Here is a 23,580-nt window from a genome sequence, read left to right as displayed (position 1 = left end):
GATTTTGTTGGATTTTTTAAAAATTAAGAGGAAGTATTTATTAAAATGAAACTGAAGGAAAGGTTTTAATTATTATCAGGAACTTTACGGGGGGAGACTTTTGTATTTTACCCTTGATATAACTTATAAGATCCATGAATCAACTCATCGTGCAAGCAAGATACCCAGATTATTCATAAAAATGTGTGCTTTCGCTCTTACCTTAATTTGAGTCGTACATGTACGTAGTTTTAATTTTCCATCAAAATCAGCCACAGCGTCCATGTTTCATGGAGACTGGATCTGCTCCTCACACTTAGCGCCTCACAGGCGTTACACGCACATCCTATCATTTATTGGTAACATCTCCCATTTTTATTAGTTATTATTCACGAAAAATGTTTCCAATACACTGTACATGTGAAGCACTCGTTTGTGAGGAGCAGATCCCATCGTCACTGTTTCAAGGCAAGGTTTACTCTTTGAGATAGAGATCATTAGGAAGGATTCCGATCGACGGTGAATGCACGCGCAACTCTCAAATTGAATCTGAGTGGTGCCTCCACCTGAATGATGATTCCAATACTGTGGCCATGATGCGTATATTTGTGTTGGGCCCCCATAGACCACCCTAGTGGCTAGTGCTTCCCTTGACATGATTGTGGAATAGGGTTACTAATGGGAGGTTGGGTCAAAATGTAATAAAATGCATCTTTGTCCTCCAAAAACTTGAATTAAAATGTAAAATCTCTTCCAACCCCCAAAATTAAAAAAAAAAAAATTGTTCATTTTTTCTTTAAAAAATGTGTAATTGATTCAAACCTTCTCATATCATTTTTCCCTATACCCTATTTCTTCTGCTCTCTATCTCATCATTTTCTTGTTCAACTCAACCCCCCTCCAAAAAAAAAAAAGAAAACTCCTGGCTCTGCCACTGGTAGTAGGTAACAGCTCTCAGGCATCCATCCAAGTGACAAAAAATCAACTCTTTACTAGAACAACAGAAAGAAACAAAAGGTAATCTAATCTGAGTTTAAGAAATAATAGAATTATTGAACAATAAAGGAAGAAGTGAACAGATTATTCAGAAAGACGACAGAAAAGCAACCAAGCTGTCTAGAGACTGGCTGGAAGAACCTCCATTCCCAAGACTGAGGTCTACTTGCTCTTTTAATTTCAAAGCCCTCATCCTCATCTCCTCCCCTTCTTTGCTCACCATCAATCTTCTTATGCCACTCTCTATTGCTCCTCTATCCAATCCTTTCTCCAATTGGATCCCTACCCTCCATACATGGCTCACGTATCTTGCATTCCCCATCTGATCTCGAAAACAAGGCCGACAGAGCATTGGGACCCCTTCACATATACTCTCCAAGGTCGAATTCCACCCATTATGGGTCCAGAACCCACCCAGTGCAGGATGGGCCAGAACTTCTTGTTGGGGAGCCCATTTGACAATGCAACATCTTCCACTTACCGTCTCTAGGAAATCGTGGGGTAGTGCATCTATCCTTTTTGAACCACGGACTGACCCAGGCCGAACCACCCACAAGAAGGGACAGTTGCTGTTGGCTAATCCCCAAGCAATCTCCATAAATTCCGATTCACTCATGGCAGCTATGCTCCCATAGCTCACATAGATGACGGACATAGGTGCTTGTGCATCTATCCAAGCAATGCAACCACGGTCCTGTGTCAATAAGCTACTTGAAGAGGATAGACATGGACAGACTTTCTGGAAAGGGCCTATTGGAAACATCGGAATCCCAAATTCTTGTCGGAGTGCAGCCAGTGATGAGTGTTCGAGGTGTTCAAAGGAGTTCCAGATGATGCCTGAAGAAGCCTTCGTTTGATTGACCATGGCATCCACCAATTCATACACTTGCTCAGGGTTTTGCGTTTCAATGATAGAGATATCCTTGACCTTGAGAGGTGGAAGATTTGGCAACGGTGCCTCCAGCTGTTCAGAATCTGAGAAACAAAATTAAAATGGTGAAGTCGGTACCAAGGAGGAGGTTAGTACAGCCTACATTAAGGGTGTTTGGATTGATTGAAGATAAGACACAAACAGTAATTTCATCAAAATTATTTAAGAACTTCCCCTGCTAATTAATAGTTAAACTATCTATTGCTCTTATTTTTTATCAAACCTGCCTGAAACAGCCCAAAGTGATGTCTGTTGTCATGTACTCATGTGTATTGTTCAACCATGATGCCGGAAAGTGAAAACTGAAAATCAGATGGTTATTTATTAAATTCACGGGAGGGTTTTGATTGGTCAAAGTCATTTTGATAACATGTCTTTCCGGCATCATTAGATATCATAGACCGAACGATTCAAGGCTCCAAATCCTCTACTGGCATGTGAGAAGAGGATACTCTACTGATCCAAATTCAGTTGCTAATAGGTAAAAGGCATCATCATTAATTAATACCGGAAAGGCGGAAAGACAGATGCCCTCTGCCACCAAGTATTGATGAATAACCACTTAATGAATTTGCATGATATCATTGGGCCAGTAGAGGATTTGGTGTTGAATCATAAAGTAATATATTAAATTCATGAGAATTTGCAGTAGTTTGGATTGGTCAAACCCTCAAGCATGACAGTGGGTGAATATGCTACCAGAAGATTTCATATTTGAGGGTTTAATAAATCAAAATATGGATTAGTGCACGCCTTATTATCGAATTTAGATTAGCTGAACCCTTTGGCAGTTTAGCAGGCTGTGAAATCAATGATAAATTCATGGACCACATTGTGAAAGGTGTGGGTCTATGTATTCCACAGTCCACTAGGGATTCATGCGAGAGTTCAGATTTCATAAGTAGTCCATAATCCCTACACTTTTTTTGTACATTTCCATTAGGTTTTGTGACAAATGTTCATCATGTGTGCAAGGTAATCAGATATTTGTAAGAGAACACCTGAGTGTAGGTGAAAAGAACAAATTAATGCCCCGTTTGGTTCATGGGAATAGGGGTTTGGAATCGGAATCGGAATAGGTATTCCGATTGCAACTGTTTGGTTGGGCGGACTCGGAATCTTATTTCCATTCCTGCTGAAATGGCATTCCCCCATTTGAGGGAATGGCCATTCCTTGCCCCTCTCTTGGGAGTAAAATCCCATTCCTAATGATTTTAATTTTCATTCTCATTCCTGTATGAACCAAAATGAACCATTCTGATTCCGATTCCGATTCTAATACCGACTGCAAATCAAACATACCCTAACATGTATAGTAGGAGATCTGGAGTCATCTTAAATTTATGTTTATTATACCTTTTCAGAATTCAGACTAACTATAAGGCTCAGTTTGAAAAGAGTATAAATACAAATATGTATAGTACAAATACATACAATAGACAAGGTTTTGCACTCTGATATTTATATTTGTACTCCTTCCAAACTGAGCCTAAATGTGTTATAAATTTTCTATTCTAGTAACTCAGTTTATGCATTAAGCTGTGAATTCCTGTTAAGGGTGATTTGTTAGTAAGAACAAATAAAGCTCAGGCTGTGTTGGGTTCCATGTAAATACACTTATAAGAGTGTAAAATAGTTCATGTAAATTATAAAATTGGGTTAGTTTTGCATTGACAAATTTACCTTCTTACCAATCAGACTTAACTGTAATAAATGCAAATATGAATTTCAAAAAAGTATATATATATTTTTTATTAAAAGCCCATTTGAATACAAATTTACTTTTTTTTTATTGATGTACTTTTACATCTTATTATCAATGTAAATATGCATTAATTTGTTATTTGTTAATACATAAATGTAATATTATCAAACATAGGCAAAAGTGAGCCATAATGTAAATTTATCCTAAACCGGGATTTATAACTTAGTTCATTAGAAGTGTAAAATGCGGATCGAATGGAGAGAAAAGTCCGATTAAAACACCATTACCAAACACAGGCAAAACAGAACGAGATTACGAGAATATAGATTTACACGGGTCTGGAGTTTACACCGCAAACAAGTAAGTGCAGCCTTTGAGAACTCCTGTCTCTGCACGTGTATTCTGTCACGAAAACCCGTATATTCAACCGGCCCGCATCTCCGCTGACCTCTCGACGAGAGAGATGCATAACTGGCAACTGGATTGACAGGCATTCACACCCTACTAGGCTATCTTGATTCTTTGAAAATATCCACAAATTTTAAAAATGGTTCACATGGTAACCATTGATTCTTTGAAAGCTTAAACCAAGCAAGCAGACAAGCGGATATGAGATTGTTAAACCCACCTCTCTTTGCTGGCCAGCAATTCATATTTTCCATCCCATGTGCCTTTGGCCAGGTCTCATCGACTCCCAACTCCCAATTGGGGATAAATAAGACATTTAATTTGTGGGTCGTTTCTTTTTCTCGTTTTTTGTCGGCAGAAGTAAAATAGTTTACAAATTCATAGGTAGAAATGGGATCTCTTGTTAACTCTGTTCCTGTTCCTGCTTGGCATCAGACTGCCAAGCCTTGATCAATCACTTGAGCAGCAATATTTTGATCCTGCTGAGGTGTTGTTCATTGTGAAGGATGATATTCTAGTTTCTAGACATTAATTGCTCATGGTTTAGATGTTTCTTTTTTGTTCTTCTTTTCAGGACTGCGTTGTTACTCTTGTTTACTCTGAATCTCTGGTCCTGCTTGCATGGCATCGTTGAATGGTTTTATGTTTGTTTTTCTCGGTCAATAAATAGTTGAATACTCGTTTCTACCAAAATAAATGAAAAAGAATGATTTTGGGGTTGGCAATAAACTAAATAGCGAATCTCATGGATATGGCATGGCAATGCACAAGAAATAACTAAAAATTTAAGTTCTAATAGTAAGAGCCTAGCTAGAATAGAAGAAGGTACCTGTGATTGGAATGAAACCTTTTTGCCTCAGAATCGGATAGGCTATAAACACAAGAAAGGACGAGGGGCTGCTGGTCCGTAATACAACCCTTGGAAGCTTAAGACTGTCAGCCACAGCTTGAGTGAAGTGCATAGTCGCATCAGAGATTAAGCAAGCAATTGGCTCTTCTGACTGCTCATCAGATAATAACCCAGCCAAGCAATCCCGAAATGGTGCTACACAATTCACATTAAGGGCTGTTATAAGCTCTATAACATCATCGGTAGAAGCTTGACCGTCTGAAAAGCCATCAGATATGGGAAGGAAGGTGAAGTTTCGGTAGTTGGAGGAGTTAGGAGAGTTGAAGTGAGTGTGGACGATGGTGATGGAGAAACCTCTGGAGTGGAGGATCGTAGCTAGCTGAAGCATGGGGTTTATGTGGCCTTGCAACGGCAATGGAAATAGAACTAAACCAACGCCCCTTCTCTGTGGCATTTTCACCTCACTGTCCATCAGTTTTCCTGCTTGCTATGGCTATTTCTTGTGAGGCTATATTATATACTGCAATCTCTGGCCACTTTCGGTCCCTCTCCAATCGACGTACGTGATTCTGCTCCAGCCTGCAGGACAGGATTATTATATATGCGACTCAAAAGATATATGTGGTGCGGTGAGTGGTGAGTTGATTAATAATGGTTTAGGGGCATGGGGGCTGAACTGCAATTGGGCGGCCCCATCCGAGATGTAGAACACAAGACCTTTAGAGCCCAGAATATAAGTTTAAGGAAACTCAAACTCACTTGAAGAACCGACACTCATGGGGTGCAATATCTTTCCATTATCAATGGACGGAATATTGGGCCACTTCTAATCCAATCCAATATGGGTCCGTTTGGTTTGTAGTCGGAATGGGAATGATTTATTTCCACAATCTGTTTGGTTGGATAGAAATGGAGATGAGAATTAGAATAAGTAGGAATGAGATTTCATTCTCCAGGGAGGGACAGGGAATGGCCATTCTCTCGAATAGGGGAATGTCTAACCCTATAAAAGGTAGGATTGAATTGAGGATTAGATTGATGTTATGGTAGTGAAATGCCAATCCCACATAATGATGTATACTATGTAACCATATTTTAATGTAACAGTCTTAAATCTCCCCCAACATTTATGCTACTACATGCAAATTGTGACAATTTTTTATAATGATGATAATAGTAAATAATATGCTTTTAAAGTTTTTTTAGATTTTTTATATTTCTATGTTTATAAAAAGTATTCTTATTTGTCAGACATTTTTGCTAATATGATAGATATACAATATTAGAGATGTGCCTAAATGTTTTATATATTTTTTGTATATATATATATATATTTTATTATTATTATTATTATTATTATTATTATTACATCAATGATTGGCACATTTGAACCAAAAGGTTGAATTCTTGACTTTCCACCAAATAGAAGAACAACTCCATTTTTTAGTTGTTTTTAAATTTGTATTTTATTTCTATCATCAATAATATCGATTATTCTATCACACACTTATTTTTCTTTAATATGACTAATTAGTGTAAGATTCAATGAAAGAATGGGACTTAATACTCTTAATATAATACTTAATGTGAGAGAGAGAATTGAATGAGGAGAAATGTAATAATTCAAATTCCATTTGTACCCTCACAATTAGAGAGGGATTCTAGTCAAGAAAAGGATTCAATAAATGTTAATAGAAATTAATACTTTAAATATAAAACTCAATGAGAAGGATTTGAATGAAGAGAAAAGTGGCTATTCAAATTACATTTCTATCCTTACAATTAAAGATGGATCAAATTCAAAAATTGGGATATTTTAGTTAAACAAAAGTTCTACACCATCATTCACACTTTTAAAAGTGTATGAATTGTATAATAAAATTCAATCGGGTGTGGCCATTGGGCCAATCAATGAAATGAGAGATGAGATGGTTATTATTTACTAGAAGAAGGTTGTTTTTAATAATAGAATACAGTAGTGACAACTAGATACATGGTTGCCACGGCTACTATTTTTAGGCTTGAGTATCCGGTGTTTTACTTGATTGTAGGGGTGGATTCGAGCCAAGCTAAATAGTATGAGGCTCGAGCTCGACTCGACAAGGTTGTATAAGGCTCGAGCTTGAGCTTAATTTAAGGAAAAAATATTTTATAAAAATAAAAAATAATATATAAAAAATATTTTTATTTGATATTTAAAAAATTAAGAATTATAGTATTTTTTATTATATATATATTATTTTCTATAATTTATATATATATATATATATATATATATATTCAAGCTCGGCTCATTTATTAATCGAACCTGTTAATTGGGCTTGAGCACGAGCTCGAGCTCGGTTGAAATCGAGCCGAGCCGAGCTTTTCATGAGCTGATCAACTCGTTGCCACCCCTACTTGAGTGTATGAAAAATTGTTGATTGATTAAATGTATGGAAAGAATGAATGAATTGAACTAACATGAATTAATTTTATGATTATAAACTTGTTAAAAAAAAGGGAGGTCTATATCCAGGTTACATTCAGCCTATAGTTTCGTTTGAGAGCAAAGCCAGTTGAATACTCCTATAGGTAAGAGGTAAGAGCAGACCTATAACTATTGCAGCATAAATCTACTTCCAGCAAATATCTTGTGGATTAAAGTATTAAACCAAATAGTTTGAAATCTAAAGATACATATATATGTTTAAGTTCACATCCAGTGCAACAAAAATCTAGAGTCAAAATCTTAGATTCTATAAAAAAATTAAAAATTAAAAAAAAAAGGAAAAGAAAAAAACATATGTATAGCTGATGAGGAGCATTTTGGTCACTCCGCACAATTATCGACATGTGGACGCTATTGGCAACGTAGCGCCCAGCTCAACAAGACAACTCAACAAGCCGGCACGTGGCGATCGACATCAGGTGTGTGGCCGAGCTGAGGTGAGCTCGGCCCGCTGACAATAGTAGCTCACCCCGAAACTGTCCTGTGTGTTGCACCCGCTCGAGTACCATTACCGCGACTATAGAAATAGTTCGCCGAACTGTACACCAAGGACTTGTGGGCGACCTGTAACTGCCGCACGAATCTAGCAATTGGTAGTCCACACACCCTGAACTACGGAAATAGCTCCGTAGAAGACTCAAAAACGTTGCCTGATTGTTACGGTTCAGCACAGGCTTAGCCTTGCCTACGCTTGGCAGGCTTACGTTAGGGACATGCCCGTCATTTTCGCCTGTAAGATTTTTGGGAGAACTGATGTCATCTTCAGGCAGACCACCAGAAGCTTAACGTACTCTTTGAGGAGGGGTGGTCGACCTCCTTGGGTGCCTAACCTTGGCACTCCTAGACCTTCATCCCCTTGCGGGGCGGCCCTGGTTAACGGCTAGCATGGCTACCAGGGTTCCTCATGGGCGCACACTTGCTCATGGGGACAGTGTTGGACCGGCACTGCGCTACCGATACTCAAGGGAGGCTTGGCATGCGGGCCTGGTTCAAGCATGTCCCTTCACTTCGCCAGCCCCTTGCCCAAGCTGAGTGAGCTACCCCGTTGCCCTTAGCGCACGGGTGTGTTCCGGCCCAAGCGGTTGCCTATCATCAGGGCACACAGGTGCCTGTCATCATCGGCATACAGGAGACCCTTCACATCGGTGCCAAGTCACCTTATCGGCGCATGGTCGCCTTCCATGATGGTTGTCCCCCTTTAGCACGTAAGCGGCGCCTCCCATGGACCGGTCTGAGCCAGGAAAGTGCCCCGGCCATTGGACTTGAGGTCATGATCCAGTGCTACTGACGTTGGTGGAGCCATCCCATCGGGCAACTCCTAGCCTCTAAGCGCAGAAAGGCTTGTCCTGGCCTGCCTTGGCCAGGACGCCGCACGGGTTTCTTCCGCTGTAGAACTACCCCCGTGACAGTTGGTATCAGAGCAAGTTGGCTAATTGCAACAGCAGTTGGTTTTCAGCAGATTAGCCCAGAGCCAGTTGAAGCGGTCATTTCGACAAGCAGCATTTTGTGGGGTGCGGTCCCTAGTCACCTCCACCCAGGATCGAGCAGAACTCAGATCAGGCCTAACAAGAGGCCATTTCATAGTTCGTGTCCCCATTCCAATGACACTAAAACAGCTTCCCTTGCGGTTGCAGACGCTTTGGTTGTTGTCCTCATGCGGTGGCAGACGCGTGAGCCTTGATAGGAATGTGGGTACACTACCTGAGCAGAATTCAGATCAGGCCTATCAAGAGGCCATTCAATGTTCGCGTTCCCATTCCAATGACCCTAAAACAGCTTCCCTTGCGGGTGCAGACGCATTGGTTGTTGTACTCATGCGGGGGCAGACGCGTGGGCCTTATTAGGAATGCGGTTACGCTAGCCGTTGGAGCATGGCGGCCCTACACCGGCAAAGTTTTAGGTGGACATGCTCAGTTTTCAGGTTGAACACTTGCAGCAGCAGAAGCTTATCTTAAGGCGAGTGCATGTTCGGCAACTCATGGGTAAAAAGTTGCCACACTCGCGTTTGAAGCGGTCAGGTCTCCTTGAGGCAGCAGTGGGGCCCCCTCGGAGTGAAGATGTAGCCCGAGTCGGCGTGGCGAAGCGTAGTTTCGAGGGCCCAGAGAGCATAAGCCATGGCTAGGTTTGAGTAACCCGCGCAGGGCGAGGTGAAGTCGGCAGGCCAGCATGGTGAAAGGGTACCCGTGTCATCGCCAACATGAGGAGTAGACCTATCAACGTGTTCGGTAGCATCACAGAAAAGCTACCATGAAGACGGTTGAGCCTTGAGGTAAGATGATACATGGGGCGGACCTCCGCGAAGCACCACACACATTTCTTCGAGGGCCCTTCTTTCACAGTCAACGGCATAGCCATTGCGCGGTTTGAGTAACCTCGACACCGGGGGTGAAGTCCAGGCAGGCCGGCATGGTGAAATGGTTCCGTCCCCATAAATGGACACCAATATAGGCAAGACCCGGGTTGGCCAGGCGAGCCCTGAACTGGCAGAAGAGTGGATGGCGCGGGACTCAAACGCCCATTCACGGAAGGAGTCATTGTCGAGGACGACAATGAATTGAGTGGGGGAGCCTGTTACGGTTCAGCATAGGCTTAGCCTTGCCTACGCTTGGCAGGCTTACGTTAGGGACATGCCCGTCATTTTCGCCTGTAAGATTTTTGGGAGAACCGATGTCATCTTCAGGCAGACCACCAGAAGCTTAACGTACTCTTTGAGGAGGGGTGGTCGACCTCCTTGGGTGCCTAACCTTGGCACTCCTAGACCTTCATCCCCTTGCGGGGCGGCCCTGGTTAACGGCTAGCATGGCTACCAGGGTTCCTCATGGGCGCACACTTGCTCATGGGGACAGTGTTGGACCGGCACTGCGCTACCGATACTCAAGGGAGGCTTGGCATGCGGGCCTGGTTCAAGCATGTCCCTTCACTTCGCCAGCCCCTTGCCCAAGCTGAGTGAGCTACCCCGTTGCCCTTAGCGCACGGGTGTGTTCCGGCCCAAGCGGTTGCCTATCATCAGGGCACACAGGTGCCTGTCATCATCGGCATACAGGAGACCCTTCACATCGGTGCCAAGTCACCTTATCGGCGCATGGTCGCCTTCCATGATGGTTGTCTCCCTTTAGCACGTAAGCGGCGCCTCCCATGGACCGGTCTGAGCCAGGAGAGTGCCCCGGCCATTGGACTTGAGGTCATGATCCAGTGCTACTGACGTTGGTGGAGCCATCCCATCGGGCAACTCCTAGCCTCTAAGCGCAGAAAGGCTTGTCCTGGCCTGCCTTGGCCAGGACGCCGCACGGGTTTCTTCCGCTGTAGAACTACCCCCGTGACATGATGGCACCTGAACCTTAGATAGCTATAAACAAAAAAAACCCATGACCACTCTGAAAGGTATGTGCACATAAGCTCTCATACTCTCTCATATACTCCCCCTAAGATCTACTTACTGACTTAAGCATCGGAGAGTCTTCCTGGGTAAAACCTACCCAGGCACTCTAACTCTTCTTTCCTTACAGCTCTTCTCAGCTCGGATTTATAGTTTACAGCTCGACAATACAACTTAGCATTGCCAGGTTTGACCCAAATTCGAGCCACGTCACAAGACATGAGGGAGTGAGTAGATTGTGTATCATCAATAACCAACAAAAAGTTTGGTATAGGAGGAAGTAGCAGAGTTGCTGTGATTCGAAGGATATTCTCACCTCCCTCATGTGACTCCACGGATTCTGCACCGCTAGTAGTTCTGAATCCTGACAGGTGACACTGAAGCCTTGTTTGTGATGATGAAACTTTGGTTTAACGTTTAGTTTGTTCGTTCACCATCCACGATACATAGGTTCTACCTACCATTATACATATAATGCAAATTGATGTCTCCTTAATTAACCATTGTAAGGGAAAACTTAATGGGTAATGCTGAAATGAAAGTCCTTCTCGATGGTTAGTGATGATGCGCAATCTGCTCGCTCTTTCGTGTCCTATGACTGGATTTGAACAAAGTCCTGATCTAATAATGCCGAGCTGCAAGGCCGAACTGATATCTGTGCGTCCTAGCATTGGGACCCCTTCACATATACTCTCCAACGTTGAACCACGGACTGACCCAGGCCGAACCACCCACAAGAAGGGACAGTTGCTGTAGGCTAATCCCCAAGCAATCTCCACAAATTCCGATTCACTCGTGGCAGCTATGCTCCCATACCTCACATAGATGACGGACATAGGTGCCTGTGCATCTACGGTCCTGTGCTAATAAGCTACTTGAAGAAGATGGACATGGACAATATTTCTGGAAATTAAAGGGCCAATAGGGAACGTAGGAATCCCTAATTCTTGCCGGGCTACAGCTAGTGCTGACTGCTGAGTGTTCGTCCAGATGATACCTGAAAAGGCCTTTGTTTGATTTACCACGGCATCCACCAATTCGTACAGTGTCTCAGGATTTTGTGTGTCGATCACAGGGATGTCCTTGACCTTGAGATAATGAGATGTGGAAGATCTGGCAACGGTGTCTCAAGTTCAGGACCTGATAAACAAAACGGTGAGTTACTACTCATGAGGAGGCTACAGCCTACAAGGGTGTGTTTCAGTTTATAGAAACAGTAATTTCACAAAATTATTTAAACAACTTCCCCTCTTACTAAATACAGCCCAAATGTAATAACTGATGATATGCTGGGAATACTGAAAAGACCCAGGTCTATGATCCATAAACCAACATCACAACGTTGGTATGTGTTATTGTTGTATTTGTTGTTATTAACAAATACACAGATTTTTATATATTATATCTTATACGTCTTATAGGTACGAGTAAATGTGTATGTGCATTTGAAGTAGTTTTAATATCTTTATCAAAACCCATGAAGCAAAAATAACTAATCAAAGCATGGCGTATTGGTAGATTTATATTTTATATTCTATTTTCATCATTAACAAAAATCATTTTTATGTATTCTAATTATTTTTATTTAATATAATAATTATATAATTTAGAAATATGCACAAATTTTTATACAAGATTTTTATATTTTCTATAATTTTATTTCTATCTATTTTTATATTTTTATTATTTAATTATGACATTATGGGTTGACCCATTTGGCTCAAAAGAAAAAAAAATGATTTCATTTTTTGGTGGTTTTAAATTTTCTACTCAATTTATAAAATTAATAAAAATAATTCTTTTTTATCACAGTTATCTTTGTACAATACGATAAATGTATAATATTAGAAATGTGTCAACTTTTCTACAAATTTTTGTATTTCTATATTTTTTTAATTTCTATTATTTAATTATGACATCATTGGATGGCTCATTGTGCCTAAAGTATTGAATATTAACCTTGTATGTAGATGGAAATACAATTTTGCTTCCAACTTAATTTCAGCCTTTCATTCCATTTCCATCAATTATAAAAATAATTCTTATTGATCACCTTACTATTGTTTAATATAATAAATGTGTAGTATTAGAGATGTTCTCAAATGTTTTCTATACAACTTCTATATTTTTCTTAATATCTTTTCTATAATTATATGACATCATGAATTGATCCATTTGACCTGAAAACATGAACCATTAACCCATCACCAAAACATGAAAATAGGTTAATATCTTTTCTGGGTTAGTTTTAAATGTTATATTTCATTTCTATCATTAATAAAATACTTTTTCTTTAGCATGCTTATTTTGTTAATATGACAAATATATAATATAAGAGATATGCCTAAACCTTTTACAAAATTTCAATATTATTTGTAATTTTTATGTTTATATATTTTTTAATTATATTATGGGTTGACCCATTTGGCTTGGATGGTTGAACTAACTTGCTGCCAAATGAAAGAGTAGTGTTGTTTATGGGCCAACTTTGAGTATAGATTTAATTTGTAAAATTTATTAGTGAAAAATAAAAAAAAAGTCATTTACTAAAACACCCCTATAATTTCCAATTGATTTATTTAATCAAACATCCATTAGATAGAACTTGGAAGTGTAAAATGATGGTTTTGACCCTAATGTCCATTATTTTCTACTTAAAATAAATCTCTACAATATTCTCATCATCACGTGAAGGTGAAAATCATGATTGTCATCACTTCTTCATCTTAAGTTAAAGTTAGGGTGTAAGTTATTTAAACTTTTTGAAATAAACAACCATGAGCTTATGCTTTTAAATATTTTCCACTTTGTTTACGTGGTCATGTGACCATTTCCAAACAACAATACAAATGGTTATTAATGGACAAGAGTGTTAATGGTGCTGACCCGAAGTGTTTCCACTTCGGGATACTTATGCAGGTCGGGGTGTTCCCTTCTCAGGAAGGAAGAGTTCGGGGCTCACTGGGAGGAGCTCGGGACTCCTCGCTTGGAGGGAGCTCGGGGCGCTCCTCCCTTAGAGAGAATTCGGGGTAAGCTGGGTGTTACTTCGGAGTGGACGGACGCGGGTGTGGATTGAGCTCGCTGGTGTGTGGGGTAGGGTTTGATGGAGAGGAAACAGAAAATGGGAGGGAGGGTTAGAATTGAGATATTGTTTTAGTTCATTTTGTGTTCGGTTCAACTGGTCACCGTTTGCTTGAGTCCAGTCGTGTCTTCAGTCCGCGGAGAATGGCTCTATTTGTGACTTCTGTTTGCCCGTTTGCTTGAGGGTGCGCTACCGAGGTAAAGTTTTGTTGTATCCCCATGTCCTTGCACCAGTTCTGGAATTTGATGTCCTCGAACTGTTTACCATTATCGGAGATCAGTACTCGAGATACTCCGAAGCGGCATACTATACTCTTCCAGAAGATGTTCTGCACATTCCAAGCTGTGATCGTTGTGAGGGGTTCAACCTCAACCCACTTAGTAAAATAATCGACTGCCACCACTAGGAACCTTCTTTGCCTTGTTGCTGGTGGGAATGGGTCAAGTATGTCGATCCCCCACTGTGCGAATGGCCACAGGTAAGATACTTTAGGTCAGCGGCAGGCTGGTGGTGAATGTTGGCATGTTTCTGACACTTGTCGCATTTTTTGACGAGCTCGGTCGCGTCTGCCTTCATCGTTGGCCAGTAATACCCATGTCGAAGTGCTTTCTAGGCGAGAGGCCTGCCCCCCAAGTGTCCGCCATACAGGCCCTCATGAGTATCGCGGAGGACGAGCTCGGCCTCAAAGGGTCGCAAGCAGCGCAGATAGGGGAGCATGTAGGATCTTCGGTACAGCCGTTCTTCTATCGTGACGTATTTGGTTGCCTGACGCTCTACCCTTCTAGCAGCATTACGATCTGCAGGGAGGGTTCCGTGTAGCAGGAAGCTCACAAGCGGATCGATCCAGCTCGGCTCTGCTTGAACAACAGAAGCGACCTACTCTGCCCCCCCCCCCCCCGAGAATGCTAAGCCGAGGTAAGTTCTCTATATACACAGTTCTCATGGTGTTATCACTGGTGCTGGCTAATCGGGATAGGACATCGGGCTCAGCGTTCTCTGATCTCGGGATCTGCCGGATGAAGTGTGACCGGAAGTTGATTAGAGCCTCTCTTACTTTGGCTAAGTAAGCGGCCATGGTTGGCTCGCGAGCTTCATACTCACCCGTAACCTGGTTGACCACGAGCTGAGAATCACTGCAGATGACAATGTGTCTGGCTTTCACTTCGTTTGCTAGAGCCAGCTCGGCTAGTAACGCCTCGTACTCCGCTTCATTGTTAGATGCCACGAACTCGAAGCGTAGTGCATACTCCAGTTTCACGCCACTTGGCCCGTACAGGACGATCCCAGCTCTGCTGCCCTGCTGGTTTGACAAGTCATCTACGTGAAGAATCCAGGGCTCCTCATCCCAATTCGTGCTTGGTCTCACTAGGAGAGATGCCACGCTGGTTGCTACTTCACGGTGCTCGAGCTCAACCGGCCTGGGAACCTCAGGCTCACCCGAGCTAGGGGCCTCGTGTTCGACCGGCATGGGGACTTCGGAGCTAAAGGTGCATTATGTGACAAAATCTACTAAGGCTTGGGCCTTGATAGCAGTTTGCGGCTTGTATTGGAGATCGTACTCGCTGAGCTCGATGGCCCACTTCGTCAACCTACCAGAGACCTCGGGCTTGAGTAGGACTTGCCTCAGATGTTTGTTGGTAAGGACGATGACAGTGTGAGCTTGGAAGTACGGACGGAGCTTCCGGACTGCAATGACTAGTGCGTAGGCCAGCTTTTCTATCTATGGATACCTCATCTCTGCTCCCTACAACACTTTACTAACATAGTAGACGGGTCGTTGGCCCCTATCTACTTCTATTATTAGTACTGAGCTAACCACCTCGTCACTTGCCGAGAGGTACAGCTCTAAAACATCACCCTCTTCGAGTCGGGTTAAGACTGGGATGCTGGCGAGGTACCTTTTGAGCTCGTCGAACGCGAGCTGGCACTCTTTGGTCCATTCAAAGCCTTTGCTTTATATTGCCTTAAAGAAAGGCAGGCAGCGATCTGCCGATTTGGACATGAACCGGCTCAGAGCGGCTATATCTAGGATAACCTTAATTTTATCCGGGTTAGCCTCGATACCGCGCCAGTTAATGATGTACCCTACGAATTTACCCAAGGTGACACAGAAGACACACTTATTCGGGTTCAATCTCATGTTAAATTTACGCAGAATTTCAAAAACTGAAAGCAAATCTTGTATTAAATCATGTGAAAATTGGGTTTTAACGACCATGTCGTCTACATAACATTCTATTTTTCTGCCAATCAATGGCTCAAATAATTTATTTACAAGTCTCTAAAAGGTTGCCCCGGTATTTTTTAACCCAAAGGGCATGACCTTGTAACAGTACAGGCCAAGCTCGGTTATGAAGGCAGTGTTTTCTTCATCAGCTGGGTCCATCCTGATCTGGTTGTAGCCCGAATAGGCGTCTAAGAAACTCAGCAACTCATGCCCTGAGGTCGCGTCCACCTGACGATCGATCCTAGGGAGTGGGAAGCAGTCCTTTGGGAAAGCTCGGTTCAGGTCAGTATAATCGACGCACATGCGCCATTTACCGTTAGCCTTTTTTACTAGAACGGGGTTGGCCACCCAGCTCGGGTAATGGACTTCTCTTATAAAGTCGGCTGCGAGGAGCTTCCCAACCTCCTCGTCAACTGCTCTCCATCATGCTAGGGTCTATGTCGGGCATCTCAGCCGTGGACCATGCAAAAACATCTAAATTTTCAAGTAAGAAACTTACCAGTTGGGATCGTAGAGGCTCCTCAATAGAAGCGTCAATCTGAAGTGTCCGAGCTGGGTCCTCTGTCAATGCCGGGATGGAGACAGTCTCTTCTGTGGGTGGAGCTCGCTCCTCGCACTGCTCCGCAGGTCGCTCCAGCTCCAGGTCGTCTACCACCTTGGCTTTTCCTTTGAGGGCGGCGACGTAGCACTTATAGGACTCAAGCTGATCGCCTCGCGCCACCCCGACTCCGAAGTCTGTAGCGAACTTCATCATCAGATAGTAGGTGGAGACCACTGCACGTAAGGCGTGGGTGATGGGCCAACCTACTATGGCATTGTATGGGGAGGGAGTCGCGACCACCAAGAAATCATGGTTGAGCCTTACCATGCTAGGCCAGGTGCCGACCTCCACAGGTACGGTGACTCTTCCCAGGGGCCGGACTTCCTCTCCGCTGAGACCTACCAAGGGAGTGCTTGCAGGCTTGAGATCGCTCTCCCGGAGCTGAAGTTTGTCGAATGCTACTTTGAAAATGATATATGTCGAGTTGCTAGAGTCGACGAGGACACACCTGACTTCAAATTCATTAATCTTTATCTTTATGACGAGCGCATCATCGTGGGGGTAGTGGACCCCGCGCGCATCATCCTCTGTGAAGAAGATCGGGTCTTCCATCCTTGGCCGCTTTGGGGGATTCTGCTCTTCCCTGGCAGCCTCGCGAGCTGATGTCTAAGCTACAACTGAGGTGCAACCCGCGACGATCGAACCTCCGACGATCACATGAATAGTTCCCCAAACTGGTCTTTCTTCAGGGGGCTACCTCTGCGGCTGCTTTGCTTGCCTGCTGGATTCGGGAGCATCCCTACTCTGCTCCCCCTGCCGACCTGCTTTATTATTATTATTCTGTACAAAATTTCTTAAGTATCCGCAACGGATGAGCTCCTCTCTCGTCACGGAGGTTTTTACAATTTTCGGTGCTATGATCGTGGTCTTTATGAAAATTACAATACAAATTCTTATTTCTTACACTAGGATCTACCTTCAGCCGAGGTGGTCACTTCACATACGGGGCGTCCTTGATCGCCATAAGGATCTCGGTCCGCTTCGCATTTAGAGGCGTGTAGTCCATCCTCTCTGCTGTTGGAGTTCGAAAAGGCTAACCTGACCTTGCCCCCCGAGCTTGGTCCTTCTTCTTCTTGCTATCACCCTGAGTTGAGGACTTTGTCTCCCTTTTTCTTTTCTCAAGGGTTTGTTCACCTTTCTGGTTGATCTCCTCCTTCGTCCCTATAAACTGATCCGCGAGCTTGAGGAACTTGGTCACAGTCTTGGGCTGATTAACAACCACATTCCACTTGAATTCCTTGTGCGTGATGCCCCTCTTGGCCGTAGTGAACCGAACTACGGGGTCCAGGTCGGGTATCTACAGACAAGCGTCATTGAACCGCTTGATATAACTCTGGATGGACTCTCCTTCCCTCTGGACTATGCCAAGGAGGCTCTCTTGGGTTCTGGGGCACCGCTTGCTGGTGACAAAATGAGAAGTGAAGACTTGCACGAACTCCGCCCAGCTTCTTATTGATCCAGGCGCATGGTTCCGGTACCATCTGCGGGCCACCCCTTTAAAGGTGGTGGAGAAAGCCATGCACATGCAGGACTCGCTAGCCCTCGCCAAGTGCGTCTGGGACTGGAAGGCATCAACATGGTCATTCGGATCGAAAGATCCGTCATACTTATCCAAGGGGGGAACTTTAAAGTCCTTGGGCATAGGAACAGCAAGGAATTCTGGGGATAGGGGGGATGGAACTGAGAGAAGCGGAGTAGCTTTTACTTCACCCGAGCTTACCTCTTCCTTACCCTTTAGCTCAGACAAGTCGTGAGTGGCAGCTCGGAGAGCTTGGTGGCACCTCCACTGCTTTCTTGTTGGCTCGGCGTTAGTACTACTGGCCTCTATGTTACCAAGCTTGATGGGCCCAAGGAGGGGCTCGGGCTATTGCTGGTAGCTGCGAACTGAGGGGCCTTGCCTCAAATCCACGGCCAGTACCTCGAACTGGTTTTCGGCGAGCGGGAGCTCGAATTGCAAATGCTGAGGCGACGCGGGCCTAACTGGCTGAGAGGCCCCCGACTTGACTGGCTGGGGTAGCTGGTCTCTCTTTTCTGCCGTGAGACGATGCCGAGGTTTCTCCCCGGCGAGAAGGATGTTCGTTCCGACGGTGAGGCTTGGCTTGTTGCGTGGTCGTATGCCGAGGAGGAAGCGACTGCTGGACCTGAGGCAGTGGAGGAAACTACTGTTGATACTGATATTGGGAAACTTCATGCAGCACTTGTTGCTGATAGAGTTGAAACTGCTGGAATTGTTGCATCTGAGTTTGCATAGCTTGCATGCATTGCACCAGGTCTTCAAGCTGGTTTTCGCTGGTCACCGGAGGTACGTTGGAGGGTTCAATGAAGGTTGTTCCAATCGTGGAAGGAAGTGGAGCGTTCACAGGTGCCACTGTCTGAGGCACATTCAGGCTGGGAACTCCGTCCGCAGAGAGGGGGACGGTGAACTATCCAATGCAGACAGTGGGAAGCTGAGGTCGCTCCTCAGAGGCGTTTTGGTCGGCTCCTCGTCCGGCATTGCTGGAGAAATCCATGGATGCTGAGTTCTGAGAGTTGCAGAGATTGGAGAGAGGCTTTTTGAAGCGTTCCCACAGACGGCGCCAAATGATGCAGCGCAATCCAGACACTCCTAGCTGGTGGAAACCTGGCTCCTAGCTAGCGTCGGACGGTACCTGACAAGAAGAGGGAGGTGAAGAATTCCCGGGGAGCTCGCCCGGCGGGAACACTCTGATAATTAAGTTAGAACTCAGAGAGAATTGTAGAGAATGCAAAGAGAGCTAAGAGTGCAAATGGCACAAGTTCAATACCTTTGCTCCTTGGGGATCGAGGTCCTTTTATATTGGAGTTCTGTCAAATCAGGCGTAACCGCCTCTACCACAGCCGTTACTGCCAAAGTTGAGGTGGCGGGTGCAGGCAGCCGTTGCAGGGTACGGACCTGTCGGGCATGCCACATCTTTCAAAAATGGCAAGCATGACGCCGCCTGACGAGGGACGTGGGCACAGCCTCCAGATTCAGCAGGTACTGTTGTCAGGCAGATCTTTCATGCAAGTTGCCAAGCTATTTTGCACCGAGCTACCTTACACCGAGGTGCTTATGCTTGAGGCGAGCCTTAGGCAAGTATGGACAAGAGTGTTAATGGTGCTGACCCGAAGTGTTTCCACTTCGGGATACTTAGCCGCAGGTCGGGGTGTTCCCTTCTCAAGAAGGAAGAGTTCGGGGTTCACTGGGAGGAGCTCGGGACTCCTCGCTTGGAGGGAGCTCGGGGCGCTCCTCCCTTAGAGAGAATTCAGGGTAAGTTGGGTGTTACTTCCCGGCGAGTTGCCACATCCACCGAGTTGTCCGACCAAGCTCCGACGAGTTTGTTACGCCAAGTTATGGCCAAGCTGTCATGCTGAGTTGTCACTTATGCCAAGTCATGTCCACGCGTCCCCATACTACGAGGTTGGGCCAAATCACCCTCCATCAGAATCGAGTGGAAGGACTCCGACCAAACGATGATTGGGCAAATTGATTCCCGTCATAGATCCATAGGAACTGCATAAGACTCCGTTGAAGTTGCAGGGTGCATTTCCCGCTGTCCAGAAATGGAAAGCATGTGTATCAGAAAAATGAAGAGTGGCTTTGAATTTGAGTAGGATGTCAAATTGGGAAACTCGATGCGATCTTCTTCGTTGGGCGACTTCCTAGAAGTTGAGCAAAGATTCGGACACTCTCGCCGCCAGTGGCTTCGGAGTGGACGGACGCGGGTGTGGATTGAGCTCGCTGGTGTGTGGGGTAGGGTTCGATGGAGAGGAAACAGAAAATGGGAGGGAGGGTTAGAATTGAGATATATTTTTAGTTCATTTTGTGTCCGGTTCAACTGGTCACTTTAGTTAACGGCCATGTGAAACGTTAACTCGTCCAGTGCACCCACGGGTCCACATAACGCGGACTCAACATAATTAGCTATATAGCATGAAGGCTTGCATGGCTAAATTTGGGAAGCCAGAAGCAACTCTGATTAATAAGTTATGTCTGGGATTTAGGGGTTTTTATAGATTCCTCCGCCTCATGAATTTTTATGTGATTGTACAGTTGTAAATAGGAAGTGTGGAAATATATTACAATTCAAAGGTATTTAGGGATGCCAATGGACTGGTTTCGGGTTGGACCCTAGACAGATTGGATGGACCAATAAGACATTGAATTAGACTAGTCAAGACTTAAAGGGTCCAAAGTATTTATTGGGTTGAATTGGGTTGGACCTGGTCCATTCATAATGAATTTACATTCGATTGGGTCAAATTGAACCAATATCTAGTCCATTGATAGAAGATAAGAATATAGGTGTTAATGGACCAGGTTTCAATTGGAACAAATCTAAACTGAAACCAATTTGAACAGATTAGATGGTCCAAACATTGAATTGGACGGGTCCAAATTAAAATATTCTTCAAATTGGATTGGACATGATCCATTTATAATAGATTCATATTGGATTGGATCAGATTAGACCAAATTTGGTCCAATTGACACCATCAGGGGTACCATAGCAGAAGTAGGGGTTTGGGACAATACATATATTAGGCAACCTAACCCAACATGATTATGATCCAAAAAAAACAAAAAAGAAAGAAAGATAGCCTTCCACGGAGCATAGAATTCATGGATGAGCAAGATAAGTTACAAGTAACAACCTTAGTGATTTGAAAATTTCTATTTAATCTTCAATTTTTGAGAAGAGTACAATTACAAATATGTACAATGTAAAAGTTTGTAATTTGTATTTTTTAGAGAAAATTCCTTATTAGTACCCTGTACTTTGGGCCTAGTGTGACTTTGACCTTCGAACTTTAAAATATGACAATTCAGTACCCAAACTTTTAAAACGTGACAATTCAGTACCTACCATTAGCTAGTTGATAACCAGACGTTAAGTGGCATTTGAAAAAGATACAATTGCCTTTCAAGTGTTATTTAATTTTCTTTATCAACCATCTAAATGTTGACAAAAAATTAACAGTCCCAAATCTTTGCCTTTAGACATTCTGGTGACTCCAACTTTCTTAAATAGAAGAGGCAATGATTTGAGGCTATTAGTTTTTTGTCAATGTTTGGATGATTGATAAAGAAAATTAGATGACACTAAAAGGGCTTTTGTGTCCTTTTTAAATGTCACTTAACAACTGATTAACAAATAGTTAACAGTAAGTACTAAATTGTCATATTTTAAAAGATCGAATACTGAATTGTCACATTTTAAAGTTTTGGGACCAAAGTGGCACTAGGCACAAAGTATAGGATATTAATTGAGAATTTTCCCTATTTTTTAAACTTGTATTGTTTTATTTGTATTTATACTTTTTCCAAATTGAGCCTATTAAATAATTTTATGATTTTAATTCATTCTCAATAAAAGTTATTGAAGGAACATGTTGAGCATGTAAAATAACGTGTGGAATGAGAGAAATCATGACAGTCCTTGATTGAGTTAAGCTAATTCTTTCACCTTTTGATCTTGTTTTGCAATCTTTCCTTAATAAAATAAAAAACTAGTTTTACAATCAATTAGGCTGCATTGATTTGGAGCATGCCAAATAATATAAGGGTAAATTTTTCCTGGTTTAGCTAATTGATTAAATGTATCCTAATATTTGAAAATTGACTTTCACTACCCTTATTGTTTATGACAACTGACTACTATTTTCCTTACGGCGAATGTCCGCTGAGATTAAAAGACTATTTTACCTTTATTCTTCTTCAAATTTTCAAAATAAAATAGGGGAAATGAGAAAGAAACGCTGGTTCATCAAAACCCAACGATCTCTGTCTCGTCTCCGCCTCCATCTCCCTTTCCCTTCCGTATTATCTATCACTCTTTCTTAAACCATAAAGTGGGATATAAGTTCTCTCTGCACTTGCCGGAGCAACCGCTCGGAAGAAATCGATGGACAAGTCCATCAGCTCTACACAGTCTGCTAAAGCTGCTTGCTCTCTTTGGTCTAATGGTGTATAGTGTACTTAACACGGATTTGACTTTCCTATGGGTGCCATTTAATGGCTTCCCTGTACCAGCAGCAGCAGCACAGTAAGGTGAATAGTCGCCTGGCATCCCAGTAAGGTGAATAATGGAAGAATGGCGCCATGTAGATGCGACGAGAGGGAGTGGAAGAATGGAAGAATGGCGCCATTTACTAGGTTGTCTTTGATTTCTGTACAGACGAGACGAGAGGGAGAGGGGGAGTGGAAGAATGGCGCCATTTACTGGGATGTCTTCGATTTCTGCACAGACGAGACGAGAGGGAAAGGGGGAGTGGGGGAGCAGTTGAAGGAAAGAGAGAGCAAGGCAGCCAAGCAAGGGAAACAGTTGCCATGCGAGAGTTTTTAAACCTGAGTACTACCTCTCGTACTTCCTACGTGGCAGTTCTCGTGCTTCCCTCGTGCTGATACAAATCCAGATGTGCACAGTTGCCATGCGAGAGTCTTCAAACTCAAACAGTGGTGCCGGTGCCGGAGACTCCCCTTCTCCCCCTTGAGCCGATATCGGTGAGTGGCTCAACCCTATGAGGGTATTTTAAGGCATACTTGAAGGACATGATGGGATTTTCGAAAGGGCATTTTTGAACATAAAAGGGTAACTTTGGAATTTTTCAAAATTATAACAGTCACGTGATGGCACATTTGAAGGTCTTATGGCAAGCGAAGATTTAGACAAATGTTAGAAATATGGGGGTAGAGACAGTCAATTTACAAACAGTAGGGGTACACTTAGTCAATTAACTAAACCATAAGGGTAGTTTAAGAAATTTACCCATAATATAATGTTAATCCATCAAAAGAATAATATAATGTTTATACTAAATAAACATGATTTATGATCATGAGATGTAAACTTTAAAATTTTATTCTAGAAAAATCTATGCTACTGGGAAAACGTTGTAGGTACATGTTGATCACCACAAAGGTACCCATGCCACA

At 43.2% G+C, this 23,580-nt stretch overlaps 1 protein-coding gene across 1 annotated transcript; it reads right to left on the bottom strand.

Annotated features, from left to right (window-relative positions):
- Positions 1–1,063: 1,063 nt before the first annotated feature.
- LOC104601318 (UDP-glycosyltransferase 76B1-like) lies at positions 1,064–5,341 on the bottom strand. The gene is made up of 2 exons (XM_010264605.1): positions 4,849–5,341; positions 1,064–1,950 (listed from the first exon to the last, which is right to left on the bottom strand). The coding sequence occupies exons 1-2, from the start codon at positions 5,339–5,341 to the stop codon at positions 1,064–1,066; spliced, it is 1,380 nt and encodes a 459-aa protein (XP_010262907.1).
- Positions 5,342–23,580: the final 18,239 nt, after the last annotated feature.

The sequence above is a fragment of the Nelumbo nucifera genome, chromosome 2 (genome assembly GCF_055504915.1).
Source record: "Nelumbo nucifera cultivar China Antique chromosome 2, China Antique-T2T, whole genome shotgun sequence".
Taxonomy (NCBI): Eukaryota; Viridiplantae; Streptophyta; class Magnoliopsida; order Proteales; family Nelumbonaceae; genus Nelumbo; species Nelumbo nucifera.
The sequence above is the reverse complement of the archived record's forward strand: the minus strand, read 5'-3'. Positions and strand labels throughout refer to the sequence as shown.